The sequence below is a fragment of the Micropterus dolomieu genome, linkage group LG05 (genome assembly GCF_021292245.1).
Source record: "Micropterus dolomieu isolate WLL.071019.BEF.003 ecotype Adirondacks linkage group LG05, ASM2129224v1, whole genome shotgun sequence".
Classification (NCBI taxonomy): domain Eukaryota; kingdom Metazoa; phylum Chordata; class Actinopteri; order Centrarchiformes; family Centrarchidae; genus Micropterus; species Micropterus dolomieu.
In genome coordinates this window covers 6,638,113-6,663,578 of record NC_060154.1, presented here as the reverse complement: position 1 = coordinate 6,663,578, position 25,466 = coordinate 6,638,113, and the positions used below count along the sequence as shown (strand labels likewise).

Genomic DNA, 25,466 nt, shown 5'->3' with positions numbered 1-25,466 from the left:
CTACTCATCAACCCTTGTGAAAATTAAAGTACATCAGATGGTTTGCAAATGCGCTTTTTGATTTCTAGGAAAACAAATTCTTACCGCCTGATTGGAAAGACATCCACAAACACATCAACACACTCAAAGCTATGATAGACACGTCACCATCTCTATTATTTGTCCTTTTTCTCTGCACACTTCGCCCCTGGCTGTACTTATCGTCACCCCCTTACACACACACACACACATACACACACACACACACCCTCCTTTCTCTGCTCTATTTTCACAGCTGTAATGCCAGCGGTTTCTCGCTCTTTTTTTCGAAATTGCTGTGATGGAAGATATGTGTGCTAAATCCCTCCATCTCCCTGTGATCTCTTTTGAATTCAAAGCCCACATATTCCCAAACCGTCACTGGGGAGAAAAGGGGGGAGGTGCTCTGGGGGACTGTGGTGGTGTGATTGAAAGTTTGACTTTGGTCATAAAAACAAAATCCAAAATCCATCTAGAAGTTATAAAACATATCACAGTCAAAAGAGACAAAGCAAAGACGTGGCTGTTTTTTTTTGTTGAGATAAGAAGAACGGATGAGAGAGGAAAACATTATAAAACCCAATGGCTTTATTCAGTGTTTGCACACCAGTGGTTTCTTGCTACAGATGTTTTCTTCAACTTGACAGCACATGAATAGTCTGAGATTAAACATCAGTTTCTTTCACTTTATTTCTATAATTGCTTAAATTATGATCATGATGATGATGATTAGTTGCTTTTTCATGCAAGCCAAATTAGTTTTTCGTGTTTCACTGTATGAATTTGTAAATCTCACACTCTGTCTCTTTCCATCACTCCATCAGCTTTCATTGAGAATGTCCAAACCCCCTGTGCTAATGGCCGTGAGGTGGGCAGAGCCAATGAGTCATGGCGGCCACCGCTCACCACCATCACTGTCTCCAAGAAGCGCAACTGGCTGCAGCAAAGTTCCCTTGGGAAGAATCACTGCAGCAAGGACGAGCTGCAGGGAATGCTGGGAGCTGAGGAGGAGGGCAGCCAGGGCTCCCATCAGCCGCCACCTCCTCCCAGTCCTTCTCCAGACCACCTGAGACCCTCAGGGGGAGCCCCGTCACGGCCGGTCCGCCTGCACCTGCCCCAGGTTAGTCTCGAGGTCTCTCAATTAACAAGAATGAGTTTTAAGGAATAGTTCAAGAGACCAGCAGGCTAGCTGTTGGCTAACTGGGTGCTGGTTGTAGCTTTATATTTTGCGGACAGACATGAGAGTGGTTTCTTCTCATCTAACTTTTAGCAAGAATGCAAGGATGGAGGAGGATGCTAGGATTTCCCATAATGTCAAACTATTTAATTAAGGAAGTGACATAGGGCAGGTTAGGTTAGGTTAGGTTAGGTTAACACTCTGCTTGGGCACAGTGCAGTGTTGCTTCATAAAAAACATCACAAAAGACATCACACATCACAAAACACATCAACAAGAACCTCAGAAGCATTGACATGTTGTATGCCACAAGAGGGAAATATAAACACAGTGGTTGCTGTATGTTTCAGTTCAGGTGGCCTGCTTTTTTAAATCTTTTCCACAAAGTTTAACTGAAGACTTTGGCTTTCATCTTGATTCAGGTTATCGTCGGTCAGGCCAAGGTGTCTCCTCACCCTCGGAGCATGGACCCAGCCGAGGAGAATGACGCTGATGATGAAGGAGAGATCTGGTACAACCCAATCCCTGAGGATGAGGAACAGGAGATGTCTCGACAACCCTCCATTCGGCTGCTGGTTCCCACTCGAGCAGAGGCCCACAGGAGGCCCAGCAGGGGAGGGGATGCGGGTCATGGTGGCCGGAACCTGGGAGAGGGAAGCCGTGCCGGGCCTGAGGCACTCGGTGAAAGCCTAGGTGGCGGGGGCGGTTCAGACGACGGGAGTCAGGGGAACGCTGTACATTCCACAGAGGCACTACATCTGCACAGACAGATGCTCGCGTGCAAACCTCAGGAGGAGGGGGGGCCTTCCACCAGCAAAGCCACAGGTAAAGTAAAAAAAAAACCCACATACACACCTCTGCTCATTCTTAGTTTCCTTCCCTTTCTACTTTTTTGACTTCTTCGTTCAGTTTTTTGCCCACATTGATTTGGGATGATGCTCGAGGGCCAATTATTTTCATTTTGTCTCTCAGCCAGTTGTTCACACCTTAAACAGTAATTACAGCTACTGTTGAAAATGTTCACAATCAGAGGATCAACAGATGTACTTAGCTGCGAGTAATTCCAGGCGTACTATAACTTTACTAATTATTTAAGCGTGAAGTTTAAGGTGAAAGAGTTTTGCTGTTTCCTCTAGAGATCTATAACAAATATAGTCGTCCTTGCTCACGTTTTTCTTGTTCTGTTTGATTTAAGAAGACAGGAGCTATGGCTGTCTAATAATATCACTCTATATCAGCGTCCCTCATTAGTTAAACTCAGACAGACATTAGCCAAGAGGAATTCAGAATAGGCATTCCTCAGTGGAAATAATATCCATTTACTTGACCACAGATCACACAGACGGTCTGTGAACTTCAGTTGGTTTTAAGTTTCTTTGAGTTCTTAACTGAATAAATATGCTCTCGCCTTTAAAGCTTGTTCATTAAAACTGCACTGCAAGATTCATGACCTGCAGAGTTTAAACAGAATTACTGTAAATTAATTGGAGTACTCTGTCTGCACTTTTTTATTTACTTGTGCGCTTGGAAATTGTTGACAACTCTGGTCTACAGCAACAGCATAATGATGACAGCCAGCACACGGCTCCCTGTCTCTTTATAAGCTTGAACTGTTTTCTGACTTCCGACTTTTTGTTCTCTCTGATGTGGCAACATGGTAGTTTCAACCAATTGGCACGTCTTGAACTGAGCCTATAATTACAACTTTTGACAACACTTTTCTGTGGCACGCAACAGCCATTTCTAGTTGTAAGAGCACAAAGCGAGGCAGAATATTTTGGGTACGCTGAACGAAATCTAATACTTAAGCTTTAGTGTTCACAGCCACCGTTTTACTGCAGGAATAAATGCTTGAACAGAACTCAAAAATAACAACTCTTTTCACATAATTGAGACCCATTCCAATAAATAAAGAATATACTTTAGGCTCCAGTTTTTCCATGTTTCAAAACAATAATCTGTATTTATAAAGAAACTGTTTGCCTATCAGATTGGAAAGTCTTAATTTCTTGAGGAGTTGCATTCTCTCCAAAAACAAATCTGCCCGTGACAAGGACAAAGGTTTGATTGGCAACAGATAAACTCCTTGATCCTCACTGACTATCCTCAAACTCCTGGCTCTCTCTGACATCACGTGTGGCTCAGCAAAACTCTCCGTCCTGAGAGACTTTCTCTGTAGGATTAGGATTAAAGCAGTCCTGAATGAGTCTCAGTGTACTGGCCCAGGAGAGGCATTATCATTGCGCACAGAGCTAATTCAATTTAGGCTATTTCTGCCAGCACGTTTTGATAGGTTTCAGACCTATTTTGCAGTCCAGATGAAATGGGCTGTTGTCATTAGGGCCTTTAAAGCTAGGTAAGCAGATGAGTGGACATTATTGGAGGCTGGAGTTGCTTGTTCAGCAGTGTTAACGGAGAAGATATCGTGTTCTGAGCTTCTGTTAACAGATATGCTTTTTAATGTTCCCTCAGCTGTCAACCAAAAGTGATTCATTTTCCATTAACTTGCTACCATTCAAAAACCTGTGCCTCATTTACATCCTGTAACAAGATTCAGTTTAATGGGAGGACTTGCTGTGTGATAGTGTGGGTTTACTGGTGCTCTGGTTGCTGTGAAAATGAGAAGTGAGAACAGAAGTGTTGTTTTTTTTTTCTTTTCCCTCCTGCTCCGGAACTGCCCCCCTCTCGTCTGCCTGTTGACTTTGCAATTGATTCCTGTGGGTTTGGCGACGCCATCCCACCCTTCACTGCAACGAAAAAAGGCATCAAGCCTGGCTACGTGTCATCAAAGAGGAAACAATCATTAATTGTTGTTTATGTGTGTGTGTGTGTGTGTGTGTGTGTGTGTTTAGGGTGCAGCAGGCACCTTGGTTTAATAATACAATAGTATTATAGCACTGTGCACTTTTCATATGACTGAAAGTGCCACACCAGTTACAACCACTCGCATGTAGATTGCATCACAGCTAACCTTTTTGAAAACAATGCAATTCAGTTTTTGGTTTTTGAATGCATTTTCCCACTTTTCATGCAACCATTGGCTTCTATTTATTTTAGGTGCAAAAACCAGTTAACAGACTCTTGAAATGGATTTCTGTGATTCATTGCTGTAAACATCAAACATCAACATCTGGACCGCTTTCCATCCAACGATAATGCAACGTGATGTTCACTGAGATGAAATACACAACTCGAATTAGACTTTGAGCCATTTTATTGATTTTCAAACAGTACATCTGAAACTGGAAAATGTACATAATTTATGGTTAAAAAGCTAAAACATGACAAAACATCATTGGTATAATGATATTTCATGGAAGCAGGTACCAAATAGCAGAACTGGAAATGCTGTCAAACTGCTACCAAATCCTACCAAACTAAACCTCACTAAACACGTCTTTTGGTAGTTACATCATTGGTACCACCACCATCCATCTACTGTCTGTTTGTTTAGTATACCACATCATGGGTTGCCTCACCACATTTTTGTAAATGTACCCTGGCCTCCTAGTGTATAATGGTCTTTGATATAAGCTAAGTTCAGCCACAGTGTTGAACTCTCAGGACACTATTTTTGTCCCATCTTTTGTGTCTTCTATTTTGGATTCTTCATAAAAATAAGCCCATACAGAGTCTGCTTTATCTGCAGGGCTAACAATTTGACAGGCCTTTCGTTGATTAATCATGAATAAGAGCGTCTGCTGAATTAATGAAACAGTGCAGATGTAGATGACTCACTATAGCTTTCCTCTGTTCAGCTGGCTGGTTCTTTTTCCCTCACCGGATACACTCCAGACTCCTCGTGTGCTGCCTATTGACTGACTTTTTGTCCATCTGAATGCTCTATTTGTATGGAGAATAATGATTGATGGACTTTGGGGGTGGTGAGCATGATGTGTTCCCAATCTCTTGTTCCCTTCAGCGCCTGTTTGGGGAATCTGACTTGGCCAGCGCTCAGAATGGGATCAGAGCTATTTCTGGGGGTTGTTTTGGTCACGCTGGCTGCTGCGTTTGAGAATTGGCCCTGGCTGCTAAAGTTACATGAGAGTTCAAGCCTCTGAGTTGAAACCTGGAACCTAATCTCGACTCACGATTGCACGGTCTGGAGGAGGTCAACAACTCAGAGGAGCAACATTGTGAGCGCAAAACTTCAAAACCAAAGCAGATTCCTTAGCTTGGCACTAGATGTGAAGTTTGGGTCCTGTGGTTTTCTCATGGCTCTTTCTTTCTGCTCTGTTCTGTATTTCATCACCAGAGCAGCCGAGGAAAACTGTTCTGGTCTCTGTTTTGATAGCGAATTTTATCTGTGTACACTAATCCTTCCTGAATTGGTCATGCATGCATTTGGGTCACAATAGTATTGTAGTTTGGTTGATAGAGAATCACATCCTGATCATGTTTTTGCCGAAAAGAGGTCCAAGAGTGTTTAACCCCCAAGCACTGTTAGTTAGGCTTGCAAATAACTAACAATTTGTTGAATATTTTTCAATAAAAAAAAGCCCATTAAAAATGCCCACAACCATTTCCCAGAGCCTAAGGTGATGTCTTCATGTAGCTTAACAGTCCAAACCCAAAACATATTCAAATAGCAAATCCTCACATTTGAGGAGCTGGAAATAAAGACTACACCGTTTCCGCATGGAAACTGTTTAGAGGAGGTAGTCAGTGTAGTCAGCGGGAAAATATTACAGTCGTTGATGATATCCTGTCCTGCCAGTCAGTACATACATTATAGGAGAACCAATTTTACACATCAAAGTCTGTTTACAGGTCTTGGGTAGGTTTTTCTGCACATGTGTATACAGTATAGCCTTCTGTGGCTTCACAGGGTGCTGCCCTAAATCTGACAAATTGCCTCAAGTGATGTCACAGATATCAGCATCGGTTGTGGCTACAGGTTAAAAATCTGGAGTTGTGGAGTTAGAAAGAAGTGAGCTCACCTTATCTCTGCTATAGGCTAGTGATTCAAGGATATATTAGCCTCTACTAGCATAACATACCTGAATCTCTACCTAAGCCGTCAGAGTTGCATTATGGGTAATGTAAGCACCAGGTTTTCAGAGGAAGAATGCTATCTGGAATAAAAAAAGAAACAAAAAGATTATATATATCAATATGTATATATTTATGTATATGTGTATATGTGTATCACAAATCAGTACCTGATTGTGATTGGTTAGTTTAACTTTTCCCAGCTTTTTTTCCAATATTGCAAATACAGTGTGTCAGTGAATCAGATTTTTGATGCATCTCATCTTGTTATAATTGTAGTTACTAGATGTCAGTTTACACAACTGCCTCACTAATTAAATATGTGGCCTTTACTGCGTGATCTAGCACCACTGCAGAAACCCTTGAGTGTTTGCCGTTTGTAGAATTATTTCAGATTAATTGTTGTTTCAGAACTATTGTAGTTTTATGCCATTAACATGAAATTCCTCATGGAGTCTGTATAATGAAGTAAGCAATACATATTTCTTGATAAAATTATGTTAATTGATTGCAATAAGGAAGTAATTTATTTACATTGTAAAAAATTAAATGACTGATTAAATTAATATTGTAACTCTATGAAATGTTAATGAAAATATTTTTGGTTTGTTGTCAGATAAAAATAAGTAATTCGTCAATACTCGTGACATAGCGGTTAGTGCCTTGTTGTTTGGATCATGGCGAGGCCGGTGTGGCTGCAGGCTGTCTAGAATTAGCAGCCACTCTGTTGGTTGAGTTACAGCAGAGCAGGAATGCCTGCAGTGGTAGGCTAGCTAGGCTACATGAGAGCTTCTTTGGCAGGGAGCCATGTTGTGCTAGTGAGAAGGCCTGCATGCTTGGATATATTAGCAGGGGTTTTGTAACCATTGTAATGAAACGGCCGGGCTCCCGTGGCCCCTGAAAGGCCTTCCAGTACTGAATGATTTAGAGCCAAAAGGAGAGGAAGCACTGCAGAGCCTGGCCTCGGTCACTGAGTGAAGAAACTACAGGACAAGTATGCCATTCACCGGTTTATTTACACTCTCCTTGTTTGTCAGCACACCCTGGTCCTTTCTGTTTTTACATTTAACACACACATTTGGCAGACATGATTGTACGGACACACACTCAAGTGAATACAAATGGTTTCACAGGGGTAATCAGGGACTGCAGATTATTGTCTCCCTCCAAAACTTATCAGAGTATGCTCAGTGTCTGTCTTTCTTTTTCACGCACATACACAAGCTCTCACATTGTTGTAGACCAGACACCTACTATTGTTTCATTGGAGGACATTTCATATTATCCAACGTTTGGCTAGAGTGACAATTAGGCTTATTCTAGAGGACCGTAGAAACAAATATCAGGCGTAATTGATAATGATCAGGTAGTCCCTCACACACACCCTCCTCCTGCACCTGTCTGGTTCCAGCGTTGTGAAAAGCCCTTGTCATAAATTCCTTGGCTTTGTTAAGAGGTGTCAGTGGCCGGGTGCCTGAGTAGGGCTGCAGGGTCAAGAAGGGTATATGTGTGTTTATGCACGCATATTTACATGCACTCTCTCTTTGTGTCACAGTAATATGGTGAGTGCATGTGCGTGTTAAAGTATTGGGGGTGGACACAGTTACCCAGCTCAGGTGTCACCCAGAGAAATGTAGACCTTTTACCCTTTGACCCTGGAACATTGCCCTGGAGGGTTGGGTGTCAAACCATCGCCCCTGAACCTCAACTAGTGAGGTGTGACGTTACTCTCCTGGCTGCTGCCACAAGGCCAAGCCTACAGAGGGCCTTAATGTGTGTGTGTGTGTGTGTGTGTGTGAAGTCATAGTCATTAACCACGCAATAGTCATTAACTTTGTCAGAGGCAGATCTGCCTTCCAGGGCTAGTGGACATTGCCCCAGTTCATGTTGGTTATCAAATAAATAGGACAGCAGCAGCACACTGACGGCCATTGCTTTGGTTCTCACACTTCACACGTGAGATGAGAGTGTTTGTATGAGATAGTTAAGTAAATGGGCAATGACTCATATGACTTAAAAACAGTAATGAAAGTGGAATGTGTTTCTATATCATGCATCTGTATTTTTATAAGCAGTAGTATATGAAATTATGATTGAAATCAGAATCATAATATCAGTAATAGTACCAACCAGAATGTGTCCATTCCATTACGTATTAAAATCCATAGTGGGTATAAAATACTAGGCAGTGTTTGCTGCTGCCCTCTCTTCCTCAGGCTTTTCATGTAGGCACATGGATGGGTTTTGCGTGGATGGGTTTTGTGTGAACCCTAAACTACCCTAGCATCTTAGGTCAACTTTTGATTTGAACATGATACAGTTGCACTGAAAGTTGCTTAATGATAATATTAACATTCGAATGTTTTCATATTAATAAATTATTACCAGTTTAAAGTAGAGAAAGGAGTGTAATTATGGTAAATGAACAATGGTTTCCTCTGTGGTTACTTACAGGTTCTTTAAAAGTGATGTCGTCTTACGTGAACCAAATGTACTATTGAACACTATGAACAGCAGTTTAATCCATTACAGTTTTATAGGAAATTGCATTCTACTTATGTGTGCATTTCATTCTCATTTTCACTGTAATGTAATACTCAGTATAATATGTAGAGATTATAGAATAACTGAAAAAATAGTAAACTGTGTTTCATGTTCAAAGAATTTCTCTCCTGAAAACCTTGTTTCAAACCTGACCAGGGCTCTCTGTATACCCGACCCCTCCCCAGATGTTGTTTGGTGAGTTTGCACCTCTAGTGCTCTCCACGCATGTTCTCCCTTCTCAGAGCGCCTCTGTGTCTATTATTGGCAGGGAGCCGTGACAGGACAGGCTACTCAGCCAGGGGGAAAAGGAGGCTAAACATGGTTTTGTGAGGAATGTGAGAGAACAGCCATGTTCATTTGTACATTCACCAGCCAGTTTGCCAGCCTTCCAGTCGACCATCCAGACCTCTGAGTGCCTGGACAAGGGGCGCCTTTGTCCCTCATCTGCCCTGCCCTGCTCCTGCCCCCCATCTTGCCCTTCTCTCCATCCTGTTGCACCTCCTCTGCCTCCCTCTTTTCACTCACGGGCCCTCTCCCCAGAATAGCACAGCAGGTCCCCTCTGAAAATAGAGCTGGTGATGTTGGCAGGGTCAAGCTCTCTCTCTTCTTTCAACTTTGTATCTCTCTCTGTTTTTTTTATCTCTCTCTTACAGAATAGCTTTTGTTTCAGAGATTTATTCAGAGAAAATAATTAGCTGTTAAAAACAACAAAAGCTTTTATATTTGTATATTTTTTTATATTTAAAATCAATAAAAGTTCATGTCATGAAGTCTTAGACTTCATCAGCCCCTAGACTTAGTGTCTTGTTTAATTTCTAGGCCAGGTATAAACGCACTACTCAAAAGGACTACAGAAGGTAAATTTGTCCTGCTGAGTCATGTGGCCCTGACATAATCTCCCATGTATCCATGCAGTGAGGTATTCCCTCTAAAGTGTAAAAAATGCAGGTTAGCCACAGAGGAAATCGTATTAAAAGTACTTAAACTCACTTAATGTAGAAAATAGGTGTTTTTCTGTTGAAACAGGCTCAAGCTTCCCATTGAGCAAAACACAGGATGCCCATAATTTGATAAATTCCACTTTAATCGCTCAAATCAGGGCTGGCTCTGTGCCAGAAAGATTATTTGAATGAGGAAAATGACTGAAAGGGTAGTATCTATGTCAGTGATGGAGGTCTCACCACATGCTGAGTCCAGTAACAATGTAAGGTAAAGGTGCATTTGCACATTGTTATGTAAATTGTATATTGTTGTATATTGTGACAGCACATACAAATGGATGGAGGTTGCATGTAGAGCATGCAAAAGAAAATATCCAGCCATATCAACAGTGATCACCATGGAGACATACACGACAGTAATTGTTGATGGGCTCATAAAGCTGCACCAACTAATTTGGGGGAAATGAGATGTGAACACGATATTGACAAATACATACAAACCTTTTAATTGTCAACAAACAGTCACCCACATCCAGCTGATAAGGACAAATATTCACTCTCCTTTTAGCTCTGTTTTTGTCTCCTTCAACTCCTGAGGGAAATATCTGGCTCTTTAGCTGCAACATGCTTAACTATGTTTACTGATTTACTAACTCTGTCTGTCTGCTGTTTGGTGCAGGAAAAAAGGTCTATAAACTCACTATTCCCCACAGTGGGCTTATAGAGCTTTTTTGCTGTCTGCTGCTGGCAAAAATTACGCAGATAGTATTGAAAATAAACAGTAAATTTGCGCAACACTAAGCTGAAAGACACTAAAAAGCTCTGTGGATCTGAGGGTACTGCAGATTCTCTGTGAGTTTGTCACTACCAGTGAAACATTTCACATTACGTCATTTGATTCATTGTTGATACAAAAGTATTGATTACAGCACCTTTATAAGATTATTAGCCTTGCCACAAAATAAAGCTCTTTTTGGTTAAGCGGCTTTTTGAAGAAACGACATGGATAAAACTTATAGCCACAGCTCAGTCCTGTAGACTAAACAATGGCTGTCACGCCTGCATAGACTCTAGACCTTGACATTTCATGTTGTAGACATCTAGTTAGGCGTGACCTGCCTACAAGGTCCAATCCAAATGGATATTTTTCAACTTGAATTATGACTGAGTAACACTAACTCAGCCCTGAAGCAGTTGGTATCTCTAGACAGACATCTTCCTGCTGATACATCACTGTTTTTCCTGGAGCTAAAGACATTCCACTTAAATTTCCCTGGTGTTTGATTGATTGAATCCAACTTTAAGCGAAGGGTCCTCATGGAAACTCTTTGTGAACAATTGAATTTTAGATGTTGGCGCCATTTCAGCAACCTCTTTTATTTAAAACTGTTAATTATCTAAATCACTGTCTATGTTTGCATATATAGACTGTAACTGTAATGTATAGTGTTTAAGTGTTTATGAAGTGTTGCCTGCTGAATGTATCTGTCTGTGGATTACTGGGTTGCATGTAAACCTAATCACTTGATGATGTGCCATGAAGGTGTAGTACTTTTGTGAGAGACTGTAAATTATGGCTCATGCACGCCTTTGGTTTTATTCTTCGCTTTCCTGTCTGTCTTTACTGGACATCTGAACAGTTACGTGTAATCATGGGAGTGAGGTGGCTTGTCTAGTGAAACCAGCGATTACAATGACTTTAAGAACTTGTGACTGGTGGTACACATTTGTTCCTGAGAGGAATCCAAAAATTGCATTCTAAATATTTTTCTCGCCAAAGAATTTGGCAGTAAAAATGTTTAAACTTTTCTACAAAGTCCCAACCAAAGAAAAATCCAGATTTAAAATGTGTGATGCTCTCCTTATAATCAGTTTTTCTCTTGCCCTGTTATTTCCCCTGTAGATGGTCCAGACTTGCCCAATGCCGTTGGGTCCCCTCCCTCCAGCCCAAACCCAGCCAAGAAGAGCAGCTCCATCAACTGGTCCTTCCCAGACAAGATTAAGTCCCCGCGCACTGTGAGGAAGATCTCCATGAAGATGAAGAAGCTTCCGGAGCTTAGCCGGAAACTCAGCGTAAAGGGGACCCCGAGTGGCTGTAACAGTAACAACGGCAACGGAAGCGGTCAGTTAGAGCCCAGAGCCCTTTCTCCCCGAAACAACGGGAGTGGGTCTGAGGCCGTCCCCAATTCCTCAGGCCCTACCAGATTAGCTGCATCTGGGGGTGGGCAGGCAAGCCGTAACGTGATCTCACGCTACCACTTGGACAGCAGCGTGTCCACACAGCACAGCTTCAGCAAGAAGAAAAGTAACAATAGCTCGAAGTCCGCTAGTAAAGGCGGTTACCTCAGTGATGGTGACTCACCTGAGCTGGTGGCCAAATCTGGGAAGCACGGCTCTGCAGAGGGGAAGGGAGGGAAAGGCAAGGAGATGGAAGGAGGAGGTGGAAGCTCCAAACTTAATGGCACAGAGCTGGACATTGATGCTTTTCGCCATTACAGCTTCACAGAACAGCCCAAATGCAGCCAGTACATCTCCGGACTGATGAGCCTGCACTTTTATGGTGCTGAGGACCTCAAACCTCCACGCGTTGACTCGCGAGATGTCTATTGCGCCATCCAAGTTGACTCAGTTAATAAAGCACGAACCGCTCTCCTCACATGTCGAACTACCTTCCTAGATATGGACCACACCTTCAACATTGAGTTGGAGAACGCCCAGCACCTGAAGCTGGTGGTGTTCAGCTGGGAACCCACACCGAGACGCAACCGTGTCTGCTGCCATGGAACAGTGGTTTTGCCTGCACTCTTTCGGGTGACGCGTTGCCACCAGCTGGCAGTGAAGCTGGAGCCGAGGGGGCTGATCTACGTCAAGCTGACCCTGATGGAGCAGTGGCAGAACTCACTGGATGGTGGGCCGGATGGAGACCGGGAGCCCCAGGTGTTTGGTGTGGAGGCGTGGCGGGTAGTGGAGAGGGAGGGCACGGGACTGATGGTACCGCTACTTATAAGCAAGTGCATCAATGAGATCGAAAAGAGAGGCTGCCAGGTGAGTAAAGTCAACCAGGTGACACTGTGGCAAGCTATGTTTTTGAGGGTCATGATTAGTGCTGTAGCTTTTACTTCCCTCGTGGATTCATCTGTCTGTCTTTTTTTTGATTCATCGATTCATTGTTGAGACCTTAAAATATGAGAAAGTAGTGTCAAATTTCCATCACAATTATAGAGCCCAAGGTAACGTCTTCTGATTAACAGTCCAAAATCCAACCATATTTATTTTACAGTGATATAAAACAGAAAAACAACAAACCCTCTGCTGAAAATCAGCAAACAGGGAATGTTTAGAAATTTTGCCTTGTGAAAGACTGATTTGTTATCAGATTTGTTGTTGATAATTTTTCTCTCAGTTGACTTAAAACTGATGAATTGACCAAATATTTTCAGCATTTAGAGTTAGGATTAGGATTAGGATTAGGATTCTCTTTTAATTCAATTAGTTGTTTCATTAGTTAAACTATAGAGGATAGTTAAATTAATTAATTCAAGTTATTTTCCCAAACTCAAAGTGATCTTCAAAACCCAAAGATATTACATTTACAATTAAATAAAACAGAAAAAAGAGAAAATCCACACATTTGCAACACTAGAACCAATTGGCATTTTTGCCTGAAAAATGGTGAAATGATTATAGGAATAGTTGCAGATTCATTTAATAGTCATTTCAGGTCTATGTGATACATATATATGTTTGAGGACACATGTATACACAGTACATTTTGATGGAAGCCAGTCAAATTCTATTCTGTCAATTGAAAACAGATGGGGGTGCATTTTAAAAGAAGGCTGGTAGGATACAATAATGCATGTTTGTATGAGAGTGAGAGAATAGGAAGAGAAAATAGTCTCACACTCAAAGCATCCTTTTAGCTTAGTATGCCGTGAGACGAGTGCTTGCCCTGCAGCCAGTTCTAATACTGCATGACTGGCATGAGCAGAATGGATAGAAGAGATGTACCGCACTTTATGATGTCCCTAAGCCTTCCTGGGGCGACTGGCTCTTTTATTCAGAGAGTAGAAAGACTCAGAGTTAAGAGGCCGACGTGGTGGTGGTGACGATGGTGGAGTGGAGTGTTCCCCTGGATCATGTGATCATGTCTTGTTTTGTCCCCCTACCCCCACCCACATCTCATGAGCTCTTTGAAGCCCAGAGAGAGGCAGCGGAGTTTCTCCTAATTAGAGCTGAGACAGCGGCAGTAAAAGTGTCTGGCCACTGTTCCTGACTGATCACTCTAGGGGGGCATGCCAGGGGCAGCGGGTGCCTGTGGCCAATAGGCAAACATTAGGCCTCTCCATGGAGCCTGTCTGTCAAATCAAACCCCGCCCATGGCTACTTGTGCATCATGCTGGACTCCAAGCAGGAGTAGTAACAACAAACCTGACATTCATTTGTTTGATGTCATGATTTCTTTTTTTTTTTGTTAGTAGATAATGAGCCTGTGTATCACAGGTGGTAGTGTGTAAGACTAAGGTACCAACTAGTGATTGTTTTCATCATCCATTAATATGTAAATTAATTATTTTGATTATTTATTTAGTCAATCGAACATTTTATATTAAGATGTAAGAAAATAGTGAAAATCTCTTTTTGTTTTGTCCAACCAAGAGTTTAATTTATTTACTACTTTTTTATTAATATGTATATATATATATATATATATATTTTTTTTTTTAAATTCTTTTTTTTAATATATTTTAAAAAATCTGTCGTTAGATTGTCAAAAAAAATAAAAAATGGATCACCCGGTAGCTCACTTAATAGAGCACCTACCATGTATAAGGGCTAAGGCCTCACTGCAGCGGCCCAGGTTCGAGTCCAGCCTGACCTGTCAGGCTCACCTGTCTTTCTCTTCTGTCACTATCAAATAAACCAGAAATACCCCAAAGATATGGTAAAACAAACATCATCTGACCTTTTTATATTGCCTGTTTTGTCCAAGCAAGGGTTCAAAACCCAAATATTACCTTTTCAATAATGTAAGTTGGAGAAATGAAGCAAATTCTCACATTTGAGAAGCTGGAACCAGAGATATTTTGGCATCTTGCCATACTGTGATTCCTGTCTCTTTCTGTCTCTCCTTGTCTGCCTGTGTTTCTCCTTCTGTCTTTTCTGTTTTCTGGCACTGTTTGTCTCCTGTCTTTCGCAGTGTTTCTTCTAACCACTTCCCCCCATCTGTATTGCTGCTGTCTTTCATTACAGAGATAGAGGGTAGACTTTACACAGGGTATCAGTCTGAGATCGAGTGTAAGGGCTCCCTTCAGGTTGCAGGCAGACATAGGTAAGAATGGGGTTGACACCAGATCCCAGAGGAATTTGCAGGTTATGTCACTAAAGCACGCAAGGCCAGACGTGTAGTGGTGTGCCTTTACAAATGATTATGTGGATATGTGATGGAGACTATCTTTCAGAGTCTCTTAGAAATGAGTGTCCTAAGGGCTTCTCTAAGCTTTTAAGACTCTTGATGATTGTGGGTGTTTTGAAAAGGCTGCAGACAATGTCTGTGTTGGAGACTGGAGTTATGTATGTGAGCACTCGGTGCCCATCATAAAGAGGCATTTTTATAGTATCTCTGCCAGTAACATTACCATGTGACAACAAAAGATTTACACAGATTTTATTACATGTTATGAATGGCTTCAAAGATGCACCATATTAGACAGAACAGACTTCTTAGCATTGTGTTGGAAAAGGTTTAACTTGACACAGATGTGACTTCCAGACTAAAGCCTTTTTCAGATAATTAATCAGTAACAATGCTGGCTTCAGTTAAAGTTCTGTCTGTTAAAGAAGTGGTTATTGGGCTTTCAAACATACATACGTCTCTGTAATGTAAATGTTCCATAATGGACATGACAGGACTATTAGAAATAGAGCTACAGCAATATGCAGTACTGTATGTGGCACCTGGCACACAAAGGAGCCTAGTAGCGATACTGGAAAACAGCTGCAAGTTACAGATATATTTAAGAGTTTTCTCACAGGCTGCATCAGCATTATCTATTAACTATTAATCAATTATTTTGAGTTGACTTCTTAATGACCATAAGCTCAAAGGGCCACTTGGCTCTGCTTCTCAGCAGTAGATCTCTTACAGTGTTATTCATCTTTTGTTCAACAGAAGGATAAAAATTCGTAAAACAGTATTTTAGTTTCTTTGTGCATAAGAAAAGACAAATGTATTACTACGCTCCTTGAAAAGGCATACAGTTGTGCGTATCTAATTTATCTCTGCGTTTTAACCTGTGGCTTTTCTGTTTATGCGCCGCTATTCAATTCAGTTATGGTAATCTCCATCCTGATGAGATCGCCATTTTGACTTTTATGGAAACGTGACTTGGGCTTATTCAGACATGAGACGATGTATAAAATTGCCACCACATTTATACTAAAAGGGGCTTACAGTAATTACAGCTTTATTTTAGTTTAGAGCTGCAGCTACTTTTATAATCAATTAACCATTTATGTGATTTTTTAGAAAATAACCAGCAGATTTCATCGATAATTAAAATAATCATTAGGTGCAGCCCTACGTTTGTTCTTGGTTACAATTGTTGTGTTTGTGTCATCATGCACTTAGGTTTGCATACATGCATGTCTTCCTCTGCTCTTACGTTATATTTACGTACACATGTGGGGGATGGGTAAATCGTGCAGGAAAGGCATTCTGTCATTTTGTCATGAAGGTGAGATCATTATTTCCCTGCTGGTGTCTATTAGAAAGGTGGGTCATGTTTAGAGGAAGTAGACAGCTTGGTGGGCTGACTTTGGTCCAACACTCAAGAGCATTAGTGCGGTTAAATGCATTTTCTTTCTTTCCTTTCGTCTCCTTTCATGTTTCTATAAAGTCTTTAAGCTGATCCCAGACCAAAAAAGAAAAAAAACTGATCCCATCACTGGTTTTAAAGTCACTGACCATCAGCATTCCTGTCGAGGAAACTCGTTTGGTTTCGTGGCCATTGTGTCTGCCTTATTCTGCATATAGGTCTTGGCTGGTGCTGCCTGTTGTGTTGCCCGGCAGCCAAAGTGCAAGCCCTCTTTTTTGCTAACAGCTGTTCCCGGCTTGTGCTCAGCTCTCCCCCAAAGAGAGACTCTTTTTTTTCTGAATGGACTTGTTGTTCATTGTGCCCAGTGACTTCTGTTTACTCTCGCACAAAGGCAAATCCCTGCCTAATCTGTCGTCCTCTCTCCCTCTCGTGTGAGGTTTAGAAAACACTGCTAAAGAAGAACTCACAAATAGTTGGTCTGGTGGGGAGACATTATAGTGCTCCTACGCTGGAGCCCGGAAAGGCCAGCAGTGTGTGTGTACTAATGTGTGTATTTGTGTGACACCGGACCCGACCCGCCATTCACAGCCCACTGACTTAACACGTTACCAGGGCAACCACACCAGTGGGTCTGCTATGCCACATACCAGACAGACACATGTAGGAGAAATTATGGTATGTCTGTAGCCAAGCCTAATCCCAACATAACAAGGAGACCATTGGTGCCAAGTTTCAACTATCAAATGTCAACATCTTGAGGAAATTGTTAAGAGTTCTTTAGGTCACACTCTGGAGGATTAGGTAAAGAAACATTGATGGTTTATTGCATAGTGCTTCCATTTTCTTTAATGCTGAGCTGTCAGCTGGGATTTTATGATAGCTCTATGTTTATCCATTCAGTCATAAGGATGTGACACTTTTATCACACCTCTGAGTGTAGTTTGGCAAAACACAGAGCACATTTTCCTTTGTTCACATTCAGATAAGCCAAGTGATGACTATGCTCACAGATGTATTGAAAATGATGCCACATTCTACTTTTTCAGAATTTTAAAATTTTTATAGCCAAGTTTTATAAGAAGAAACCATTTATAAGCAACAAAGCACACTGTTGATGATTTCAATCTACTCGGGAATTTTACCGCTACTGCCTTACTTGACTTATCGTTTGCAAACTTTAGATATAGATAGATTAGACATTGCTGTGTAACCTACTATTATTGAGATTATTGAGTCAGTTTGCCGACTTGATCACTCTTTTTAATACGGTTAGCATTGTTTTTTTAGCACAACTAACAAATCTTAGTCTTGCTTTTAATACTCTTCTTACAAATCAAAAAGTCTAGCTGGTGGTCACCCATGTCAAGTTGAGTTTTATTTATCTAAGTTTGTGTCAGGGCTTTACAATCTTCTATACTTACTTCGGATAGGAAAACTTGGAAAAATAAAGTGAGAATCCTCATGAAGAGCAACAGTGGATGTACATTCAACAGAGTAGACAGAAGTAGCAGTAGCAAAATTGCAATATCGATTACAATGGTAAGTATATAAAAAGTACAATATAAGTTATGTATAGTAAATAAGTAATAGTAACAGTAATAAGTCAGTCCATTCATTGGCATTTGACAGTTACTGTTAGAAAAACTGTGACCTGGGATTTTAGTGTGACACCCTCTGCACTGGAGTATTTTGGTCCATATTGATTCTGTTGTTCTGTAAATATCAAAGCAGCTTGTAGCAGCCTGGTGCCATTCCACACTTGGCCTCTTGATAGCATTATATATACAATATATAAAATGTACTCAGTTGTTCAAATAAGCTGCCATTTTGTAAAGATGAAACAGGCTAGAATCTTTAGACACATGTTTTTTTCTGTGAAAGTAGTTTTGACTTCTGTCCAGCATATTGTTTAAGTGCAGAGGTAGAACTTGATTGTTAGGGTTGTAAAAATGTCTGCCTCTCCGTCAAATGTTTTGTTTACTTGACCTACTTGTGTGTCTGTGTGTTTCCAGGTTGTGGGTCTCTACCGTCTGTGTGGATCTGCAGCCGTCAAGAAGGAGCTACGTGAGGCGTTTGAGAGAGACAGCTACGCCGTGGAGCTGTGTGAAAACACGTATCCTGACGTTAATGTCATCACAGGTAAACTGATCGCTGGTAAAAGAGAACATAAGATGCTAACAAAGCACAGGGTCACCGCACATACTCACTATAATTAGGAAGTTGTTATTTAACTAGATGGCTTTACTAAAGAGCGTTGGTGTCGCTCTGGTCTCAGGATACTCGGTTTGCCTGCAAAGTACCCTCTTCCCCGTACTACATTAGGATATTAAATGATTATTTTCTAATTGAATTGTTTCGTCCATAAAATTTCAAAAACTAGTGACATGCAAACCTCAAAAAGACAAAGCAAAGCAGCAAATCCTTACATTTGAGAAGCCGGAAACAGTCGATTTGTTGGCATTTTTGCTTAAAAAAATTAATTAAAAGATAAATCAATTACTTATTTTTTCATTGTAGCTCTGGTTATAGATTTGACCTGTCAAAGTCAGTTCTGTCATAAAGCAGAAGCAGTTTTGTGGAAAGAGAGGCACCCATGTATGAGTTATGTGTTATAAAAATATACATTATATTGAATTAGATCAATAATTTTTTAATCTCAATGTCATCCATCTCTGAGAAGATTGTTTTTACTTTTCTTATTTATTATGGTAGTAATGAAACTTTATTTATACAGACTCTTTTAGGCAAAAGTTAGAAGAAGAAGAAAAATAAGTTAAGCACATCTACATGAAAAATAAAACAAACAGGACGTTCACTCAAATGGAATCTGGATTTAGTATTGATCCAGTCCCTGTCCCAGTAAACGTGTCTGAACTGGTGTGTCCGCTGCAGATGGGTCAGCACATGAGTGTGTGAGGCTGTTCATAGTAAAAGCATTCCAGCAGTCAACTAACAGTATAGGATGGTGCCTGAGGGAAGGGCCCCTACACACACACACAAATCAGACCATGCTGTACATTCAGGTCATTCTTTCTCCTTCAGGTTTGTGGTTGAGACATGCTCTGTACTGTCCCTTCTAGTTCACGTTTTAGTCAAGTCAGAAGGCTTTCTTTTTTTCAAATATAAAGACCCCTGACTATAATGTAAGTGCTGAAGTTGTTTTGTTGTCCCACAGGCAGGGCTGCAAATTTTATGTCCTATTATTTAAAGCTAGTAATTTAAATGCCACTCCGATAACTGTGAGTTGTCACTTTTTTCCGCTGGCGTGATGGAAACAGTGAGTAACAGTGCATCTCACCGTCTCCAGCTTACCAAAACAGCCTTGTCATTGGATTGAGTAATGGTTCCAGCAGTGCGACAAATGAGGGGGGATGCAAAGATGTAGAAAATGACTTTGTCATGATTTTTGTTTCTCCCACAAAAAGAGGAAGACCATGGAAACCTCTGGGCATTGTAGGGGCTGCTGTTGGTTTTGGGAAGAGGCCCCGCATAGGCGTCGTCCTATCATGCCTGCTTTGATCCACATGCATTTGCATGGCAGGGCAAAGAACACAGTTAACAGTTGAGCGAGTTAGAAAAAAAGGGCCTGCACCAGAGTGGATTGTTGGTTTTTGCTCGCTGCCTAAATTTGCTCCACCATGCGAGTTGCTGTTGCAGATGGGCCTGAGTGAGTGGAAGTGGACAGGGAGAGGGGGAGGGGGAAGGAAGGCAGATAAGGGGTGTGTGCTGCAAAAATGTCCATCTGTGATACAATCATGGGTTTAGTCTTAAAACATACTTTCCTGAAACATTTGGAAAAAGTCTGCCAGTTGACTGACACTACTTTTCCTTGTTCGTATTTGCATTTTAATCTCCTCATGTTTCAAGAAAAAACTTTTAATTTGAAATTAAAATTGAAGTGAGATGTCCCCTAATGTTGCATCATCTACTTCTTTTGAATGTAAAGGCTGAGTATTGAATTAAAATGGTGGAGTCAGACTGGAAGCTAATGAATGAACAGCAAACGGATGAAGTAAGTGAGCTGACGTATCACATGGCTAATTTAAAATCAGAGGTAGTGAAAAGGATTATCCAGGGATCAGAGTTCAATCCAAAGCTTGCAAAACATGCTCAGTACGGGGCCCTCACAATTCACTCAAAAGAACCAGAAAGGTTTTATCAACATAAGCAACATGCTGTCAATCTTCAGCAGTTTGTGTTTAGTAGTTAGTCTTTCTGATCTGTAATTAATTTACATTTATTCATTTAGCTGATGCTTTTATCCAAAGCGACTTACAATTACTATATATATCAGAGGTTGCACGCCCCGGAGCAACTAGGGGTTAAGTGTCTTGCTCAGGGACACATTGGTGTTTCACACATAATCTGTTTATTACACTTTCTATGAACACGTATGACACTTTCAAAATAGTCTGATGTATATTGGGTGTTGTGGAATTGGACCAGAGGGTTTCATGGCCTCCATCGACTCCTGGCAATCAACCAAGAACTCACCAGGGTCAGGGATCAATTTGTTTTTCATTTTACTTTGTTTGTAAATAAGTGTTGAAAGTGCTATTATTCTCAACTACTTTAATCTGCACACTACATGTACCAAATATTTGAGACCTTAGTGTCCCTTATTCATTCGTTAAGAGACGCAAATTAGAGCAGGGGATTTTAAGCTTTCAGACACTTTGGATATGGACTGCAAAAGAGACTACATCTCAGTTGTGCCTCTAATGTTTAATAAATTCAATGTAGATTAAGTACAAGAATTAAAAAGGATCATCCAGAAAATAACCCCTTGTAAACTTGTTTTTTTGTACAGATTGAACTAACAAGATATAACGTGTTAATTAGTGAGCTTTAGAGATGCTGGTAGGCAGATGTTACATTTTGAAGGAGCTTGGCTAGCTGGTTCCCTCTCTTTATGCTAAGCTAAGCTGGCTGCTGGGGGGTATCTTCAGCTACTTGAAATTACACTGAATATACCCATGCTGCCTTATTAATTCTGTAGAAGTTTCTTTAGAGCATTTAGACATGAGCTGTGCAAAAGAGACTAGTAATCAATATCAGAAAGATTTCCGAACTATTTAGTCCATTCAGTGTAGAATAAATGCAAGAATCTAAACATAGATTTAATTTAACTACTTCAAAACATCTACTTGATTAGTGGCATTGTTGAATTGAGGTTTACTTCAGTCCCAGTTGTGGCATTTAATAATGCTTCTCAGTAGCCCCTTGTCTTGTCATAAAGTTTTAATAGAACAAACAAATAAAACAAACTCAAAATATCAGATGATGTTTTTCGCTTCATAGTTCCTTACCAGGTCGTGTGGTAATGGATGCAAGTCAGTAAGAAGCAAGTCTTACAGAGCTATTTGGCAGCTTTGATTGTGACATCAGCAGTTACTTCAGTCACATCAGCGCCAAAGGGGCACTCAACATCAGCAGTATAACCTGTGTTTTTTAAAACATAAGCTTTACGTCACAATTTATTTACAGAGTGTTCCTGGTTGGATAAAACCAATGCAGAATGAATCACTGTGAAAAATTTGGGTTTTAGAGGACACATTAGCGATCTTCACTAATAATTAAGCCTTTGGCTCAACCTGTTTTGGCCTTTGTGTGTAAACAAAGATCCTAAAGTGATCCAGTGATGGGAAACTGGTTCAGATATCTGTCCTCAGAAAATGAAACCAGTGTGTCCCAAGCTCTGCTGGCTGAAAGCTTAGCACAGTTATTGATTCTAGTTTGTGGTCTTTAATTCGTCTTGCCTGACTCGTCTTTTCCATTGCCTACTTCCCAACTTTACCCCCCCACCCCTGGTAGTACTCCAGTGAAGACATGGAAAGTCATTAACAAGTGCCCCCTTTGTTGCCGAACAAACACAGATGGTATTTGGCTCACGCATGGGGGATTAACTGAACCCTGGGCTGGCCATGGAAGCAGGCAAGCACTTTACAAAGAGCTACAGGCCTGTGTGGGTGTCAGAATATTTCTTGAACTGAGGGTCGGGAATCAAAAACAGGTCGCAGGAATGATGAATCTATATTTGGCATGAGAGCACCACTGTTTACAGAGTTAGGAATGGGGTCTGCTCACTTTTGGTTACAGGGGGCTACGTAAGTTGAAGAAACCACAGCAGAAGGCTATACCATGCCACCGGACAAGATTGCAACATACACATCTCCTCTGGCCCCCCCTAGTGCTGTGGGGGCGTGCAGGACGGCAGGGAGGCGCAGGACGGAGAACAAACCCCCATTTGTTCTCCAGTCGAAGCGTTGACTACAGCACTGACAAGAGGAGTGACCTTCCGCTTTGTTTGAACAAGAGGTCAAAGGTAGAGCCATGCCCCAGTGCATTGTGTGCCTTGTAGTGTTTGGTGGCACATTTGAAACATTGAGACTGAATTGATTAGAAAGAAACATTTACATGAAAATCCGATCATCTGCAGCTTTAATTACATGTTTTGAAGCATTGTTTCAGGGGCTTGTTTTTCTTTATTGTTAAGCTGCTTTTGATTGCTGGACTTGTTCTACTGTTTGGACTTAATCAGCCTTACATGTTGGTGGACATAAATGTATGTGTAGTTTGTATCTCTGTTGCCAAAGCCAAAGCCCACCAGCTTAAATGTGAGAGAACAGACACTCAGCGTGTGCTTGTTGTCAGCTTGTCTGTGAAGGAAAGTGAAGCACCTGCAGGGGAAGCACACCTGTTCACCCCTGAGCCCATGACCTTGTGTGTGTGTGTGTGTGTGTGTGTGTGTGTGTGTGTGTGTGTGTGTGTGTGTGTGTGTGTGTGTGTGTGTGTGTGTGTGTGGGTGTGTGTGTGTGTGAATCAGGCACCAACAGGGGCTAAGACACAAAAGTAAACACTTGCACTGACTCATAGCAAGCTAATGATTTACCTGAATGGCTGTATTCTCCTCACTTCAGACAAACACAAGCACATGTGCCCATGCACGTACACACGGTTTGACTGACTAGTGTATTTTTAAAATGATTAAAAAGGATAAGAGCCTAAATATGTATGCTAAAAAGTCATTGCATGTGAGACATAAAGAGGATGGTTTATTTCATGAAGCATTGCTAACATAAAAAAAACAGCCTTGCTGTTGTTGTATATAGATGATCTGCCTCACAGCACAGGGAAGGTCAGAAGGTTTACCATGCTTGAGTTTCCATTTTGAGGGGGAAAAACAGGTCAAATGATACCTATCTGCATTTTATTTGCACACTTGCTTAACAAAAAAACACTTTGCTTTGCTGAGATAAGGATAAAAACACATGGCTCACTTTGACTTCCAGGCAGTCTGCTTTCCTGCGATGAAACTAGTAGATTATTATTATCTCAGTAAAGTCTCAGTTAAGATTCACAACGGGAAGCTGGGGGATGTCCACAAAGCATTTCTGTGTAATCTGTTTTGGAAACCAGAATGTTTAGAGGAGCATTAAGAAGAGTGAATGTATCTTGTGTTTTTGTGTCCTTATCGCGTTCGACTCATACCAGATTTCATGCCAAAACTGATGAAGATAAATTCTAAAAGAAGCATTCAAGAATGTGAATCAGAAGTGAAAACAAACATGCCGCCACAGATCAGCTACGCTGTCTCACAGGGCACAGGGGACATGTTTAATTACAGGGGCATTTTATGAAGTTTTAAGTGCCTGTTTGCCTGAAGCCATGTTAAAGTCTGACCCTGCTGACTTAGAGCTGTCATTGTGTTGGTCTACCTGCGATGGGAGCGCTGACATTGTACGCCAGTGAGCTTGTTTGGGTATGAGATGTTTTTCTTCAGAGCCACCACTCACTGCCTCAGGAATGCACAACATCTCTCTCTGCGTCTGTGTTAGTGTGTGTGTATGTGTGTGTGTGTGTGTGTGTGTGTGTGTGTGTTTCTCTGCTGGTGTCAGGACCTGTTGAATCTTGAGTACAGAGAATAGAGTTGTGGAGGCGCTTCCAAAGCAAGATAACAGTTGTAATTTTTTCTGTTGAGATGGTAGCTGGCACAAATGGTGCATTATTTTTTATTTACGTTTTTATTCAAGTATTTATTTTTCTTGTAGAGACAGCTTCACAGCATGGAATAATCTACAAATAGCTGAATTCAAAATACATGTGCAACAATGGAAAACACATTCAATACATAAAACGGTTTGCAAAGAAAACACCATAAAAGTAGCAGTGGGTCCAAATTTCATGGCAATTCATCCAACCTGTGACTGAGTGCATAACTGATCACTCATCCAAAACTGTTTCAATTTACATGAAATGATGCCAGTTATGATCTATTTTGAGTTATATAGAAACATACAAAGGTAAACAGGAAGTAGTGGGAAACACCATTTGACACCTGTAAAGAGTGATGACAGCATTTCACACATTTTTACCAGTTGAATTCTTTGTGAAATGTTTTGCGGGATTGTGATGATGAGGGATTTCATCAGTAAATCTAAAACTAACAGTAGTTCATTCTACCGAGTTTTTATTTGGGCTGAATGCTCCTGTGCAGACACTGAACCTCCTGCTAATCTGAGACTTTATAGTGTGTCAATGAACTGAAGTTAGATCCTTCTTTCACTCTCTAATCCTTTTTTCAAAAGATCTTGTGCCGATGTAGCAGTTGGAAAGGAAAACTGGACTTCCATGTGTCATCACCTAAAAACACAGATATTTAAGGTTCATTTTAAAACATTTACCTGTCCACTTTATTATCCAGAGATTAATGGAGTGATGGACAGAGAATGCCAGTTAGGAATAGACTGAAAATCTTTAAGCCTTCAGGCTCCCTTAAAGAGCAGAGCTGGGACTTACCAGGATTAAAAAGTGAGCGTGTTAAGTTGTGCCCTTCGTTCTATTTACTGGGCCTGAAGGATGTCAGTGGATTTAGAGTGAATCGTATTGTAAAGTTTGCTGTAAATAGAAGGCAAGAGGAAAAACTCCTCGGGTGTATGGGAGATAATCCAGCGATGTAGAAGTGATAAAGTAGGA

At 41.0% G+C, this 25,466-nt stretch overlaps 1 protein-coding gene across 3 annotated transcripts in view; it reads left to right on the top strand.

Annotated features, from left to right (window-relative positions):
* syde2 (synapse defective 1, Rho GTPase, homolog 2 (C. elegans)) overlaps positions 1 to 25,466 on the top strand; it is a 45,699-nt gene that overhangs the window by 9,756 nt on the left and 10,477 nt on the right. For all 3 annotated transcript variants that reach the window (XM_046049945.1, XM_046049943.1, XM_046049942.1), the window contains exons 2-5: positions 843 to 1,138; positions 1,618 to 2,020; positions 11,576 to 12,717; positions 18,503 to 18,629. In XM_046049945.1, coding sequence (XP_045905901.1) covers positions 843 to 1,138; positions 1,618 to 2,020; positions 11,576 to 12,717; positions 18,503 to 18,629 — 1,968 coding nt within the window. The remainder of the gene's footprint in view (positions 1 to 842; positions 1,139 to 1,617; positions 2,021 to 11,575; positions 12,718 to 18,502; positions 18,630 to 25,466) is intronic.